Source organism: Centropristis striata, chromosome 15 (genome assembly GCF_030273125.1).
Source record: "Centropristis striata isolate RG_2023a ecotype Rhode Island chromosome 15, C.striata_1.0, whole genome shotgun sequence".
Lineage (NCBI taxonomy): Eukaryota > Metazoa > Chordata > Actinopteri > Perciformes > Serranidae > Centropristis > Centropristis striata.
Genome location: NC_081531.1, coordinates 9,405,167 through 9,421,030, shown reverse-complemented (window position 1 = coordinate 9,421,030; position 15,864 = coordinate 9,405,167). Strand labels below are relative to the sequence as shown.

General features: G+C 39.1%; 1 protein-coding gene across 1 annotated transcript in view; it reads right to left on the bottom strand.

The window, feature by feature from the left end:
- The window catches only part of srrm3 (serine/arginine repetitive matrix 3), a 113,136-nt gene that overhangs the window by 37,553 nt on the left and 59,719 nt on the right, over positions 1–15,864 (bottom strand). The window contains exon 3 of the mRNA XM_059351162.1: positions 4,649–4,750. Coding sequence (XP_059207145.1) covers positions 4,649–4,750 — 102 coding nt within the window. The remainder of the gene's footprint in view (positions 1–4,648; positions 4,751–15,864) is intronic.

Sequence of the window (15,864 nt, the reverse complement as noted above, 5' to 3'; positions counted from 1 at the left end):
GGAAATAAAACCAAAGCACCTTGTGCATTAAGTGAGTTAAGTCGAGTTGAGGCAAATGACATAACCTCGCCATTAATATAAGATTACTATCCATGCTTAGTGTTGGGGCCCTTGTGCTCCACATGAACTGATGTGAGGGTCCCATACCATATTACCTATTAATGCGGGGGATTGTTGATGTGCTTATTGCTGGTGGCAGTGAGTATCAGGGGGACTATAGCACAGTTTGGCCCAGGGGCCAACCCACGGCTTGATTAAGGCATGCTTCATATAATACTCTAGAAGTAGGCACTTCACATGTAAAGTTACGATGGTGGGCAGGGGGATGCAGATTACTTCAGACAGTCTGTAGTTGTGTGTGTGTGTGTGTGTGTGTGTGTGTGTGTGTGTAAGGGCCTGGGGGAGTGTTGAGTGTGAGAGGGAGTGGGGGGATAACAACCCTGCAAATTACAACCTTCTTCAATTTTCCACATCAAGGCCTTTCTGGAGAGGGAAAGTTGCCGAAATTGAGGCAAGCTCTGAAATCCCAAATTGACCTGACTCAGAAGTGCCCTTGAGAGTGAACTAATGCGAAAAGCAAAAACAAACAAACAAAGCTTTCTGTATCTTCGTAGTTTACTTTCTCAGGGCAGCAAATGACTAAATGACGTTGATTACACTGGTCCTGCTGTGCCGAAGTGTCCTCTGTTACTCCCTCCTCGTTTCATCCTGTTCTGGTTTAATGTCAGACGCCGGCTGAGGTGCAGAGGAGGGAGCATCATTAGTCTAGTCTGTGAGACAGGAAGCATCAGCGTCATTACCAGTCATTAGTTCACAGACAGCGGGTCACGTCGCCACCAGCACACTGCCGCACTCAATCATTCACACGTACAGTATGACGGGCTGACTCAGGAGGGCCGCCGAGCCTGCGTCCTGCTGCTGCTCTCTGCCGTGGCCTTTGTGTGTGTGTGTGTGTGTGTGTGTGTGTGTGTGTGTGTGTGAGTGGCCGCTTGTGATCTGGCTGTCGACTGCACACTTGCCTCAGATGACACACTCTCCCCGCCACCTCGCGCTCAGAGCGAGATCGAGGCTTTAGCGCTAAACAAATTGACAATTATCGTGCCAATCTTCGCCTCATTGGCTTCCAGCAGAGTTTAGAATAGACTTTAAAATGCTACTGATTATTTTCAAAGCATCGGGGTTTAACCGTTCCCTGTGTATTCAGGGACAAGCATTATCAGTCAAAAGCCGAGGATTCAAATTAAAATGTATTGCACTTTTGCAATTACGGTCCATATTCTTTGGAGCCGACCGCCTGAAGACATTATTAGACCGGCAGGCCATTTCTCATAACCTGTTTTAGAAATCAATTTTGTGCTTGTATTCGATATTCATGCCTGTCTGGATTTATTAGATCCATTTACCATAATTAATTTATCATCAAGGATACAAAACTCTTGGGTTCTCTAATAAATTAGAAGATGAAAAAGAAGAAGAAAGCGGAGGTAAGATGAATAGCCGTGCCTGCACACAAGGGGTGTAAATAGATACAGACACATTATTTGGATTCTCACTGATGATGTGCTCTGAGTCCAGGTTTTTAAAGTGATAATGCCTCCACTCCTGTGACATTTAACTCAAATGTAACACCTGGTCTCCTCAGAGTCATGGACTGTGTCTAAAAAATATATTCTAACATGATATTTATCATAACATAAATGTCAGTAAAGACAATGTTTATAACAGACAATGTTGGAGAGTCATGATCCGCTCCTGGCTTTCCTTTCCTCCTGCCAGCTCTGCTAGTGCTTTTCCACTCACCTGCTGGCCACGCCCACCTCATCAGTGCAACCACCACCTGTGTTCCCTCTAGGGCTGGGCGATATATCGATATAAAAAATATATCGATACATTTTTAAATGTGATATGGAATAAGTTCATATCACATATATCGTTACAGTTCAAACATTTTTCTTTCTTTTTATATAAATGCTGCCCTCACTAGGGTTTGTCATATTTAGTTCTTTTGTAATGTTTGTTATTCTTTTCTCATATAAATATATTTATTTCAGAGAAAGATTGGCCTATTTTATTTCATAGGCTACTTTTATTTAAGATATTTTTTGATTTAAATGTGCACTTTATGGAGCTTTGATTTTTTTTTTCTTTAAAAAGGTACTCCTGTTGTTATACAGTATTTATGTTCACTTAAAGAAACGGTTTCAATAAAACTACTTGTGACATGTTATATTTGGCTTTGACTTTGACTGAACATTTGCTCTCACTTTGCAATGAAAATATCAGGATATATATCGTATATCGATATTCAGCCTAAATATATCGGGATATGACTTTTGGTCCACATTGCCCAGCCCTAGTTCCCTCACCTGATTTTTTTAACCCACTCTTTCCACTCAGTCTCTGCCAGATTGTCTTTAGCAGCTCTTGATCAGCCTTCTGTCCCTGACTCCTCTGCCTGGTCGCCTCTTGTCTTGTTCTCCTGCTTTCATGGATTCCCACCCCGGAGGTTTTTTGCTGGAGAGTTGGACTGTTTTGGCTGGCTCTGTTGTGGATTGTGGATTTTTGCGACCCTGTTTTGTCAATAAAATAAACTGTTGAACTGTTCCAGTGCTGGTCTCAGTCTGTGCTGTTCTTGGGTCCAACCTCACACACATTACAAAGGCAGCTTGTCAATAAAGCTTCAATTAAAGCAGCTACTACAAACTTGTCTTTTAAGTTTGGTGACCCTTCTGGATTAAAGAGGTTTGAGAAAACCTCATTTTACTGCAGCGGGGTCTGGCAGTCTGTCCTGTTCAGTCCTGGTTCTGGGTCTCCCGTGCCTCAGTTCCCTCCAGCGTGTCCAGGAAAGCAGCTGGCGTCGTGTCTGTGCTGGCTCCCAGGATCAGGCCGAGCAGCAAGGCAAGCCTCGGCTGCGTTGGAATCAGATATATAGAAATAGCCAATTTTCCCACTGATGGCCTCGTTTGCTTATGTAGGTCATATAAAGGGATCAGTGTTCAACTGGATGTGTTCAATAAGCAGTTAAAAGTACCTTGCAGTTGCTTTAATGTTCTGACAGTGACAGTACTTATGAGGTCCATCATGTTTGCTGTCAGGTATTTGAAATGCCATTAGAGGCTGGCACATGTTACTATGGTTACGCTTCTCACAACCAGCAAGGAGGCTCTTAGGAAGGAACGCAGTAATTATACCTCATCGTGTCCGAGAACTTAAATACTAGTATTTTGAATGTAAGGACACCTATTGGGTTTAAAGTGCAAAGTAATTTCAGACACAGTCACATTTAAACACACAGACATCATACACACCTAACTACACATAGCAGGATTCACGCTTTACTACTGTTTCTATATCGTCCATCAAGGTTTCACTGTACATCTATGAAACATACATCTATGACACTAATACAGGTGCATCTCAATAAATTAGAATGTCATAGAAAAGTTTATTTATGTCAGTAATTCAATTCAAAAAGTGGAAATAACACATCATATAGATCCATTACTCACAGAATGAAACATTTCATGTCGTAATGTATTTCATTTCTTCTATTTATAATGATTATGGCTTACATTTAATGAAGACCTAAAATTCAGTGTCTCAAAAAATGTTAATATAACAGAAGACCAATTTTAAAAAGTATGTCTCATATGGAAATATTGGCCTCTGAAAAGTATGTCCATCTATTTAAATAATACTATTTGACTTGAACTGCTGGAAATGGACTTTTCCACCATATTCTAATGTATTGAGATGCACCTGTACATTTTGAATATTTATATCACGCCTCATAATCATCAGATTCAGTCTTTTTCTTCTGTATAAGTTCTTTGTGTGAAGAGTTAACAGCTGAAGCCGCAGGACTTTTCATGATGCAGATGTGACAGTAAACAAAGGTGTGTAACAAATGTGGGAGTGTATATAGTTTTAATATCCAGACATTCAGCACAATTCCACTTAATAATAACTTTCCATCAGATAAGTGTTGCAGTGTGGGGTAAAGGCTGAGGTTATTTTTAAGGCGTGATCCTCATGAGGCTTGGCACTTTCACTCACACTTCAAACTTACTTTTTTTTCTCCCGGGCCTCCTCCTCCCCTAGCATGCACACCCTTCAGATTGTAAAGGAAATCGTGGAATATGGTCCACTGTCTTCCTGACTTGTATTGTATTGTGTTTTATTTCTACTCTTGATTTCAAATCGGACAGTAAAACATTTTTATTTGGACTGAGTTCAGACTTTTTTTCATTCTTTCTTTCTTTTTTCATTTTATCAGCTGCAACATTAAAGTAATATACACATCAATATATGTATAAACCAATAACTCTGCCTTTCACTGTAACTGTTTTTAATGTTTTTGCATATGTTTTTGTCTGTGCTGTTTTGCGTTTTCTCTGTACTCTCGACATCATTGTAAATGAGGGGTTGCCCTCAATGATTCCTCGAGAAATAAATAAAGGATAAATGAAAATGTATCTATATTAATTGATGGTTACATCTTCGTGCTGTACATAAGTGAAAGATCTGAGTAGTTCTTCAAACACTGCCAAAACAGATACAAATCCAGATATATTTGCAACATTAAAAGAAACAGAAACAGATTTGTGTTACACATCACAGACACTGAAGCTGATGTACAGTAACTTACCCTGGTTGTGTGTGTGAGCCCTCTCTGGTGATAACGCCCTCCTTGTCCATCAGCATTTGTCTGAATGTGCTCACTTTCTGTCGAATCTCTTCTTCTGTGTACCTGAGGACACATAAAGACGCAGCAGTTAGTAAAGACACACGTACACATGGTACAGCTCATAGCTAAAATCCAAGAGCATTGAATACATATTTTCTTTGGCCCTTTATAAAAAATGCAATCTAAAGTCACTGTTTAATATGAATTTATAATCTATTTATATTTTTTCTATTTAAATTTCTATTTTTCAACTTTTTTAGAGACACTGTGAGCAAAATTCATTACCGTACCACATTTTTAAAGAAAAAAAAAACAATGAAAGGTTTTTTTTCTTTTTTTTCTTTGGCAAGCACTTAAATATGCTCAAGGGTAGCTGGTATCACCAAAATGTATTTAATTAAAATATACACATGTTTTAATGCAAACAATTCTATAATTACCGTAACATTTAACCTTTTTTTTTCATCGATTTTCATTCAGATTTTGTTCTTTATACATTGTTAAAAACCATTATGTTTGTAAATGACACGTTTTTAAACACATGTGTATTCATTTTTATAAAGTTTATTAAATATTTATTGTATATAAGTGTTGGGAAACAATGACATTTTTATCTGGATGCATTGCAGTAATGAATTTGTGAATCAAAAATATGTTTAAAAATATAGAAAATATTAATTTAACACAAAACAATGAATTGTGCCTCATAATATATTATTATTTAATATATTTATTTCAGAAAAAGATTGGCCTATTTTATTTCATAGACTACTTTTATTTAAGATATTTTTTTATATTTCTATATTCCCCCCCCTTGTAAAGCCCAACAGGACTCTTCTATCCACCCACATATGCATTCTCCCCATGCTTCTGAAATAAATAACAGCTGGTGGCCTCCTGGGGGAAAGCCAAGATCAGCTTCACACGTAACATCCTATTTATTCCTTAGAGACCAACATGGACTCATTGTTTTCTTCCTAGGGATAGGGGGGATAGCAGGTCAGCAGTAGATGCCACATAGAAGTGTTGTACAGCCTGAGAAGTAAATTGAGATGCAGCTCAGCACTGTGTCGAGTTTGTAAAATCACAAATCTGTAATACAAATTGGCAATTTGTACATTTTAGTTATTGAATTCACCATTTGGCATCGCTATAAACAATTAGCAACCAGTGCAAATTAGAAATTTTTTTTCATAAAAAAACAAAAACAAAACCTTCTTATAGGCCCTGTTTAGATGGAGACGATCTGAAAACAGAAAATCAAAAGTGGCGCTGCGTTCTCTCTTCTTATTCCACGTTTAGACGAGCGTTTTTAGGGGGAAATCTGCGTGCATACGGTGACGCAAAAGTCTGTGAAATTCGATGTAGAATGCAGCAGGTGGCTAGGTGGTACTGTGAAGCTCTGCCACACAACACCAGCAAGAGCTCGTGCATGCGTAGACTCTTCTCTTTTCTCCTACTTCTCTTCTTATTAGCGCAAAATAGAATAGGAATAGGAAAAAAAAGCCTTCTCTGTTCTATTTTATTGTCTGTGATAATTCTGTTTAAGCTGCAAGGGCAACTTGAATGTCTGACTGATGGAAAATATATAGATTTTGCATGGTTTTCTTTATAATAACCAAAATCATTATCAAGAAAACCATGGAAATGTCTAGATATCACCTCTTAAATTAAAGTTTTATGAGCTATTTTTGTTGTTATCATTATAATTGTCCGAACAAATGTAACTTTCATTGTACCAGGCTTTAAATGAACAAGATATTAGAGAAACAAGGATGATAATAATTTCCTCCATGACTGTATATATTAAACAAAAGACTAGTTGTAATGAAAGCATAAATGGCAAATGTAGCAAAGTTAAAAGATTACTGGCCAAAACAAAACAAAAAAAACAAGTAAAAAGTAAAAGTACAGTTTGAAAAAGGAAGGTGAAAGTTGCTTCCAAACGCTGCCAGTTTGTGAATAACACAAGTATCAGCCTCAGACTGCAGACCTGCCAATGTAACACTGTATGCATTGAAATTTCTGCGCCGGGGACAGTAATAATTCAAGCAGCCTGTCTGAACAAGCAGTGAAACAGCTTCTGTCCTGTGCCATTCTGCAGATAGGGAGCTATGCACGTCTGTGAACTTGACAGCGCACGGCCTCTTTAATGCTCTGTACGCTGAGCTGTTCTCCTGGTGTATTCACACCACCTTCACACCATCTCCACGTTGTGCTTTGGCTGTGGTAATGGCATGTAATGAGCTACTGAGGCAGAGGAACATGAAGGGAGAGAAGAGGACGGAGGAGGGAGGGAAGGGAGAGAATTAATAAAGCTGTGAAAGCGTAGCCAGGAGCCAGACATTACAGAGTTAGACTGACTGGAAGTCTCGGCCATTAATAATATACAGTAGTGTTCATGTTAAGTACAACAACAAGAGCATGTGTGAGGGGATATAACAGTGTGTTCACATAGAGATTCACTAATTATCCGCAATTAAAAATCAAAAATGGGTAATAGAGAAGAGAATAAAGCGTTAGAACTCATCATGTCTTTTAGTCTCAACATGCTGTTATGTGATATTTGTATCTTTGGTTGGTGATATCATCTGAAATGTGAGCTCCACTCGCAATAACCAAAGTACAGAGGAACTGTCTGTCGCTTAGTGCTGAAACACACTCCTACTTGGCAACAGCTTCTCTTTGTCTCTCTTAAAGAAACAGTAACAGTTTAGGGAATATGCTTATTATTTCTCAGACAGACGTGAGGCAAAGATACTGTGTGAGGTGGAAGAGACGGGCGGTTATTGTTGTCTGAGGCGCTGATTTATAACTGATGAGGATGTTCAGCAGTTGAAGCAGCAGCTGTGATTGTGACACAAAGCTCATAGAGGCAGTTGAGGTACTTTAAAACCATTAGTGCCCCTGGAAAACTCTGAAATCATAGAAAAATAGACAGAATTTGAGAATCATCATGTTTTTAAGTTTTCCTTAGTATCAAAGTCAAGTCAAAGTTTATTTATAGAGCACATTTAAAAACAACCTCAGTTGCAAAAATATTGTAATAAATAAAAAACAAAAAAATTAATTAATTAATACTAAAACAATAAAATAGTAATAAAAAACTAAATTTAAAAACTGAGTTAGAGTTAAAAAAGGACATACAGATGCATCTCAATAAATTAGAATATCATAGAAAAGTTTATTTATGTCAGTAATTCAATTGAAAGGGTGGAAATAACAATTATATAGATCCATTACACACAGAATGAAACATTTCATGTCTTAATTTAGTTCATTTCTTCTAATTATAATGATTATGGCTTACATCTAATGAAGACCTAAAATTCAGTGTGTCAAAAATAATCTGAACATTACAAAAGACCAATTTTAAAAAGCATGTTTAATATGGAAATGTCGGCCTCTGAAAGTATGTCCATCTATATGACTCAATACTTGGTTGGGGCTATTTGACTTGAACTACTGGAAATTGGACTTTTCCATCATATTCTAATGAAAAAAGCCAAAGATTCTTGCCACGCTGGGACTGAACGCCAAGGTGAATAAATAGATTTTAATAATGTTTTAAAGTGCTCAACAGCAGCTCTGACCTGGAGAGGTCACCACAAAGAAGGCTCTGTCCTCATGAGAACAGAGTCTGGACCACGGTACGGCCAGGAGCAGTTGGGTAGACGACCTAAAGTAATCTAAAGTAATCCAGTGGTGGTCTTTCTGTACATCAATGGGTACACTGCAAACACAAAGTGCTAATAGCTTATTCTGCCAATTTTTAATGACAATTTGCCAAGGTGTAAACAAATATAGGACTGGATTTGTTCCTGCCACCGACCAAAAGTACACAAAGTATGTGACAACACATGCTTCTGGCCATGCAGTTTATTTTCTTGTTTAATATTTGATAACATCTGTCATGTGAGCTCCACTTGCAGTGAGAGCTGTCCATCACTCAGTGCTGGAGCAGACTCTTACTTGGCAACAGATTCTCTCTTGCTCTCTGAGCGGGGGCTCATGGCAGAACCAATTCTATAAACTGGATTGTAAATTAACCAGTGGCTCATTTCAGCGTGGAAATAGCATTAGACTGAGGAGCGTTTTGCCGTTCTCAGATTAAATATAGCAGCCGATACCATGTATTTTGGTGCTATCAGCGCTGTGGCGGTACGGAGAATGAGATTAGGAGAAGTGTGATGGAGAATAGCTGGAAGATGGCCCAACAGACAAGAAGCCAGGCGGTGTGACAGCACCATCAGGTCCTGCTGTACGGCAATCTCTCAGCCCAGCAGCTGTCAACTCAGCACAATGGAGGGCCACAAACACGCACTTTATATTCATGGCTTTCCATGCACATCGCAGGAGCCTTTGCCGAACGTTAGCCGCGTCCTGACAACTCGACAGCGGTCCCTGCGTGCTCTCAGCTGTGTATCGAACAAGGGTGTGCACTCGGTAAAAGGAGCGGGACACTGGCCGAGCAGGCGCCATGGCTGTAGGGCTTTCTCCTTCACATTGTGCTGATGATGGCGAGGATGTTAGTGCCTGCAGCTATCTCTGTTGACATTCAGCTAAAGCAAGAAAAGAGGCTCAGAGCTTGTGAAGCTAATGCTTCTGTTGACACATGACCCACAGAGTTTCTATTCTTCTCTCTGTACTTCATTGAATTGCTCAATTCTGAAGTTTTGCAAAGCTTTGCAGCATGAAGGACAGTTCTTTCTTTGACCGGTGTAGCTCACTTACCAAAGCCTAAGAGTGTATGGCCAGCAGCTTCAACAAAGAGCCAGGAGTTTAGAGGTATGAGCCACAAGAATCCCCCACAGCACCTGAAGGCCTGCAGGGACCTGGTGACCACCGAGAGGAAAATATCTGGAATAGAAGACTAGAGACTAGACGACCAAAAACTCTGAGTAACACTTAGAGGCCCATGTCTTTAATGCATTATACACATCTGTTAATAATTATATAATTATAGATATAAGCCCTCATGAATATTCATAATGCTTGAGAACCACGATTGTAAAACATTATAAAGCATTTTATAAGGACATATTATGTCATAATTGTTGGACAATCACTTACATGGTTTTACCAATAATCATAATGAAATATAATAATGTAATGTAATAATGTAATAATGTAATGTAATAATATAATTAATATAGTCTCATCATCATAATCTTTTTTACTATGCATTATAATCACATGATAATGCATTATAATTACTGTTATAATGCATTAAATCATTGTTACAATGCATCATAATCACTGTTAAAATGCATTATAATCACTGTTATAATGCATTATAAATACTGTTACGATGCATTATAAATACTGTTATAATGCATTAAAATGACTGTTATAATGCATTATAATGTGATAAGGCTAATCCTAACCCTATAATGTATTTCATGATTATATGTGCTTATAAGTCATGATAAAATGTTTTATAATTTGCTATGATTATTGTTATAAAGCCGTATGAATCAATAATAAGTCCTATAAACAGATACAATACTTTCTAGGTATGTTTATAATGCACTGTAATCAATGTTACAGTGATCATGCTAATCCTGACCCTAAAACAACTCTGTTTATAATGCATTACAGACACAGGCATCATAGAAAGTGTTCCCAAAACTTTCTTAAATGATTGCCAAACTTTCGTCAAATTTAGTTAGGCAAAACAATTGAAAGTGAGCTCTGAATCAATGCGTGTAAATGGCCACATATTGGATGTTTGTCAGTGGTTACTAGGATGAGCACACTGCAACGACACATCCCTCCTCTGCACATTTAATTAGCACTTCTTGCAGCTGTGAAGGTAGCTGCTTTCTGCCTAACGCACCATCTGTTCTGCCCTGACACAGTGCAGAGGAGGGGCTGATGGGAGTGGTCACTCTCAGCAAGGTTGGGTAAAACCGACTTCAAATTGAAATTAATGTTAAACTGAGTGGTGTATTTTCATGTGTGTGTATGTGACAGCGAGACAGTTCAGAGACCTGCCAAGTGGAGCCGAATGAAAGCCATTTAGCCGGGACCCACTGCCTACAGCATGCAAAGTTCCAGTGATTTGGGCGGAGAGAGACAGGGGACATCGATCAGAGCGAGGGGGCTCCCCCACCACCCCAACCATGAAAAATCACCACGATTAAAGAACTTGATTGGAGTAATTAGACAGCTCCGAGCACCCACAGATTCCCCCCATTAACTCCCGATCCTGGAAAATGAATAGTTGTGGCCCAGAGACCATCCTTTCGCTGATAGGCATCGATTTGATGAGGACGTGCCTCCGAGTGAGCCGTGTGTTTGTGTGTACTCCCTCCCACTGCCAGTGATGTTTCTGCGCTTGATGTCTGAAGAGCCTTTTTTCCACAAGTCATCCCCAGGCGCTGCTGTACACCTATGAAACTCTGCAGCCATCAATCCTGCTGCAAAGAGTACAGAGGCAAAGCGATGCCAATGTAGTTAGTAAGATTGAATGGCGCTGGGAACATGGGAAGGCAAACCCGAACACCCCCACATTTCTATTTCAGGGGCAGGATTAAAACGACCCACCGAGCCACGGTGAAATAGTTTCACTCTCAAGTGAAGAGGATTTTCAATTGATGCTCTCTACACATAGATTTTTGCGGTTAGATAACAGATACTAGATGGTTCAGACAGAAAGAGTAGCAAAGAAAGAGTACACCTTTCTCTCACTATATAAAGCTGGCCTTTTCACCTCCCCCACAGTGTAAGCAGATCAATGGTTGGAGCAGCACAATCTGCCATCCCCACTCCTTCTGATTGCTCATCTTCTATAAGAACTCCTGTAACAACAACATTTCAAGCTCTTTTGTCCAGAATGGACCTTCAATATTGGCTTAGGACACCCCCCGGTGACAGTGTATAAAATGGGTCATTCTCCCTGAGATGCTTTCCCTCCAATTTTCAGTCTAATAGAACACAGGCTTATCATCTTATGACACAGGCTTTGGCTTGCAGGAAAACCTCCATCAGAGCAGAGATAGTTATTTGCTCTGGCCTTAGAGGCTCTGAGAGCAGCTCTCTTAATAAGATCCAAGCTACTCACATCTCTGGCAATTCAAAGTGTCACTGCAGATGTTGTTAACGCAATACTGCAGCAGTAGTGGCCAAAATGCAGCAATTTAAAAGCATAGTACGTAACATCTACACATTAAAATGTCTAAAAACGAATAGACCTATACCGCCATATTGAGCTGCGTACTGACATGATCCCAAATGTTTCGAGCAATGTTTGTGTCTCTTAATGGTGCCATATGTTCGTTGTGTTTGTTGCCTGTCAGTGGGACCATATCCCCCTTTATTTACAGCCACATTTTTACACCACAGAGTGAGTATTCAACCAGCTAAATAAACTGCATGGCAAGGTTTTAACTGGGAGAGGTTGGGGTTTAAACTGGAAATGGGTGGGTCAGAATTTGTTTTTGCTGCCTGAAATTGATACAAAGTTGCTATATTTACTGTTTATTAAAAAATATTTGCATAACAGACTGAGATCAATGTTTCTGATCCCAAAACTATTTACAAAACACATCCAATGAGGATTTTCCTTCATCACGGATGAACTACAGATACTTTTTTACACTTTTTATCAGATGATGCAAATGGCGTCTGAGAAATACATATTTTTTAACTTGAAACTGCTTTGATTAAGAGACTACTAGCGGCAGAAAACTGCACATTTTAAGTTTAACTCCAGACTGCGAGAATCAACCGCCTTCTTTTCTGTTTCAATTTATTGTTCTGTCTTAATTTGCTTTTATGCCTTTATGTTCATGCAAAACACAAATTTAATTATGCATCAGTGTTATTCTGCTTGTGCTGGGCTACACCTTTCTACTCGGCTTTAAAACAACAGATAGTTGTTTTGTAATACACACAAGCACATCTTATTTTTCTGCTCGGTGGAGCAGGAAGAGTAATATCCTCTGCTAAAAAGATATTCATGCACGCACACACCTCTCTGTTTTGTGTGCCTGTGTGTGTGTGTCTGTGCGTGTGTATGTGCATGCATTGTGCTTATATGGGGTTCATGTGTTTAAAGGAAGCCCCACGTAGCCTGCAGATTGGAGTGAGTGAGGCCCTGTGAAGGGAGCTCATTAGAGAGCTGAAAAAAGGCTGAGACACCACAGGAGTTCCAAATCATGCACAATCATCTTGCCTCAATTAGCATGGAAAAACACCCCTGAAATAGAATCTGGACTCTTGCATGCAGAGTAAGCCCTTGAGCTTCAAATCTGTCAGTGAACTATCTTATTATAAGGTGGCCAAACTTGCTAAAAAGTAGAAACTAAGCATTTGTTAAGACATTCAGTATGTGCAGTGTGTTCTGATCTGAAATCTGAATACCATATACGAGAAAACTCAATTTTTGTTGTGATTATTGTTATCTGTGCGCTGGCTTCAGGTTCATATCAGTGTGAATGGCCACAAGACTAAAAAATGCTCATTCTGTTTGCAACATAAGACTTTGATAGGAAGTCATTTCATTTATACGTGACTGATATTTTCTGAAGTTGCCCCATCAGTCAGCGTTAGACTCAGAGCTGTGGTGCTCTCCAAGGTACCTCAAAGTGCCACATGTGCTTGTGAAAGTAAATCAGAGTGTGTGTGTGTGTGTGTGTGTGTGTGTGTGTGTGTGTGTGTGTGTGTGTGTAAGTAGCAATTTTGCCACTCAAAGCATATTTTCTTCAAACCAAAATGTGAATGTTTGGATTTTAATACAAACCCACAAGAAAACGCTTCAAAATGATTTGTGTGTGTGTGTGTGTGTGTGTGTGTGTGTGTGTGTGTGAGTGAGTGAGTGAGTGAGTGAGTGAAATTGAAACGTAGACTATTGCACACACATTTCTTTCAATCCCCTGCAACCTATACATCAAAATTAAGCATATAACCTGTAGTTTTTAGCCTTTGTTTGACTTACAAAACCCAGTCAAAATACCAATAAATGCAAATAGGCCCACCCATTTTGACCCAGGCCTATAGTGAGTAGTGAGTGATTTTTATTCTAGCTGTTCATCCAGCCTGAGGAAAGTGAGTGAAAGCTTCTCAGCCAATCAGCGGCTTCTACCCCAAGTGTGGCCTCTTAAGCCCGCCCACAGGCTGCACCGTCACCAGCAAGTGATCCAATGAATTTGAATTTGAAATGAGTTTGCGTGCAAGCTTTTCAAGCAAGCTCAACACAGTATTTCCATCAATTTCATTTTGTCTGCTCCTGAATATTATTTCTTAGTTTCTTTTGTTCAGACAAGGTAAGTAGGAGATTTTTTTACCTGACATGTTTCGACTGACAACTTCAGTCTTCTTCAGAGGTGTCAGCTGATCGCTGTGACGTGTCTTTGAACTCCACAAAAAGACACGTCACAGCGATCAGCTGACACCTCTGAAGAAGACTGAAGTTGTCAGTCGAAACATGTCAGGTAAAAACATCTCCTACTTACCTTGTCTGAACAAAAGAAACTAAGAAATAAGCTCAAGACAGACACAGACGGTAGCTAGCTAAAATAAAACTTCAATATGGCAAAGCAAAGGAGCTTGATTTCATTTAAATTCACAAAGAAACGCTTTGAGGAGCAGGAGGAGGAAACTCACACCAGCAAGGCAAGTAACAGTTTGCCTAACGTTAACATTAGTTTCTGGCTGTCTGTATGTACATTTTCTGGAGGGAAAAATAATATTGGCAGAAGGCAGAGGTAACTTATGATAGTGTTTATGTGTTATAGGAGACAGGGTTCAGCAGCCGAGCACAAACACTGTTTAATTGAATTGTGTGCATTTGTAATTATTTATCAGCTATCTCGGATTGTTATGCTGTTGTTTAAACTCCTCTCCTCACGTGTGCTGTATTTCTCTCTCTTCTCTCCCTGTCTTCCTGTCCTGCTCATGTGTGTCATATTGTTTGTGTGTGTTGTATACATTTGGACGGGATGATGGCTAATTTCGTTGTAATGGTACTTGTTACTCTGAATAATGACAATAAAGGGACTTCTGAATCTGAATCTGAAATGGTTAGATATGTTATTCATTTAATTATTCTGAAGGAATAAGCTACAGGATAAATCATTTTGGATCGTTTTCTGACTGCTTGTGTTGCCGCTGTGTCGGATTTAATGCTGCTGTTATTTCATGTCGATTCAGTTCTTCTGTCATTCTGTATAAAAAACTGTTAAATAATTTTGGACAGTTCCCTGCCCGCCGTGCTGGGTAAATAAATGGAAAGAGAAACAGACCCTCCAAAGATATAATTCCGTTTCAGTCTTTTTGTGTATTGAACGTCCAAAAGAGATAAATGAAGTTAGGCTTACTGCCAAGGTGTATGTCTTTGTCTGCTTCAGCACTGAGCTGAGGACAGCGGAAACAGAGATAAAGGGGAACACTTTTTTTTTTTTTTTTCTGGGCTTATTTTAACTGGCCCATCCAGTTTTCTGGAGGCCCACCCACAATCAAAATCCTGGCGCCGCTAGTGACTTAAAATATCAAAAGTAAAAATACTCATTATGCTGAATGGACCAACTCAGATTGGTACATACACCGTTGCTCATAAAGTTGAAATAAAATATCCTCTTTCCATTAAATTACTGTGACAATGTGATTTATAACTGATAGTGTATATCTTCTCAAAACTATATTAAAAAATCTCTTCCAAACATATCACAATGAAAATGAAACCACAATGAACAGAGGATTGTGTCTGAAAAAAAATCAATCCACATTTATGGGCGACTGTGTATATTTTTTATATATATATCTTTACAGCAAATAGTCTCTTTTATTTCTATTTGTGAAACATTGTTTTTGTTAAAGGTGCTGAGGCTGGGGTTCAGACAATTTATATCATTATTTACATATCAATACTAAATCAATTTTATGCTTTGTTTGTTTTCCGCAATAACAGCATGCCAATGAACATTAGGTTAGAAAATGCAACATTTGCCTGATTTAAAGTGACGGTCAGTATGAGCTACGGCCACTTCCTGTCTTCTATCTGAACCAGGCGGCAACCTCCGGGTCTGAGCAGGGAGGAAAACCAGGAAGTGCCTTAAGCTGCATTCTACAGAAAATTCCAGCAGGGGGAGCTAAGTGTGCCTGCAAAAACATTTCTGTCCATTAATTTCAATGCAAAATGAGAAAATTTCTCAAAAAATTCTCCTTCAAGACAA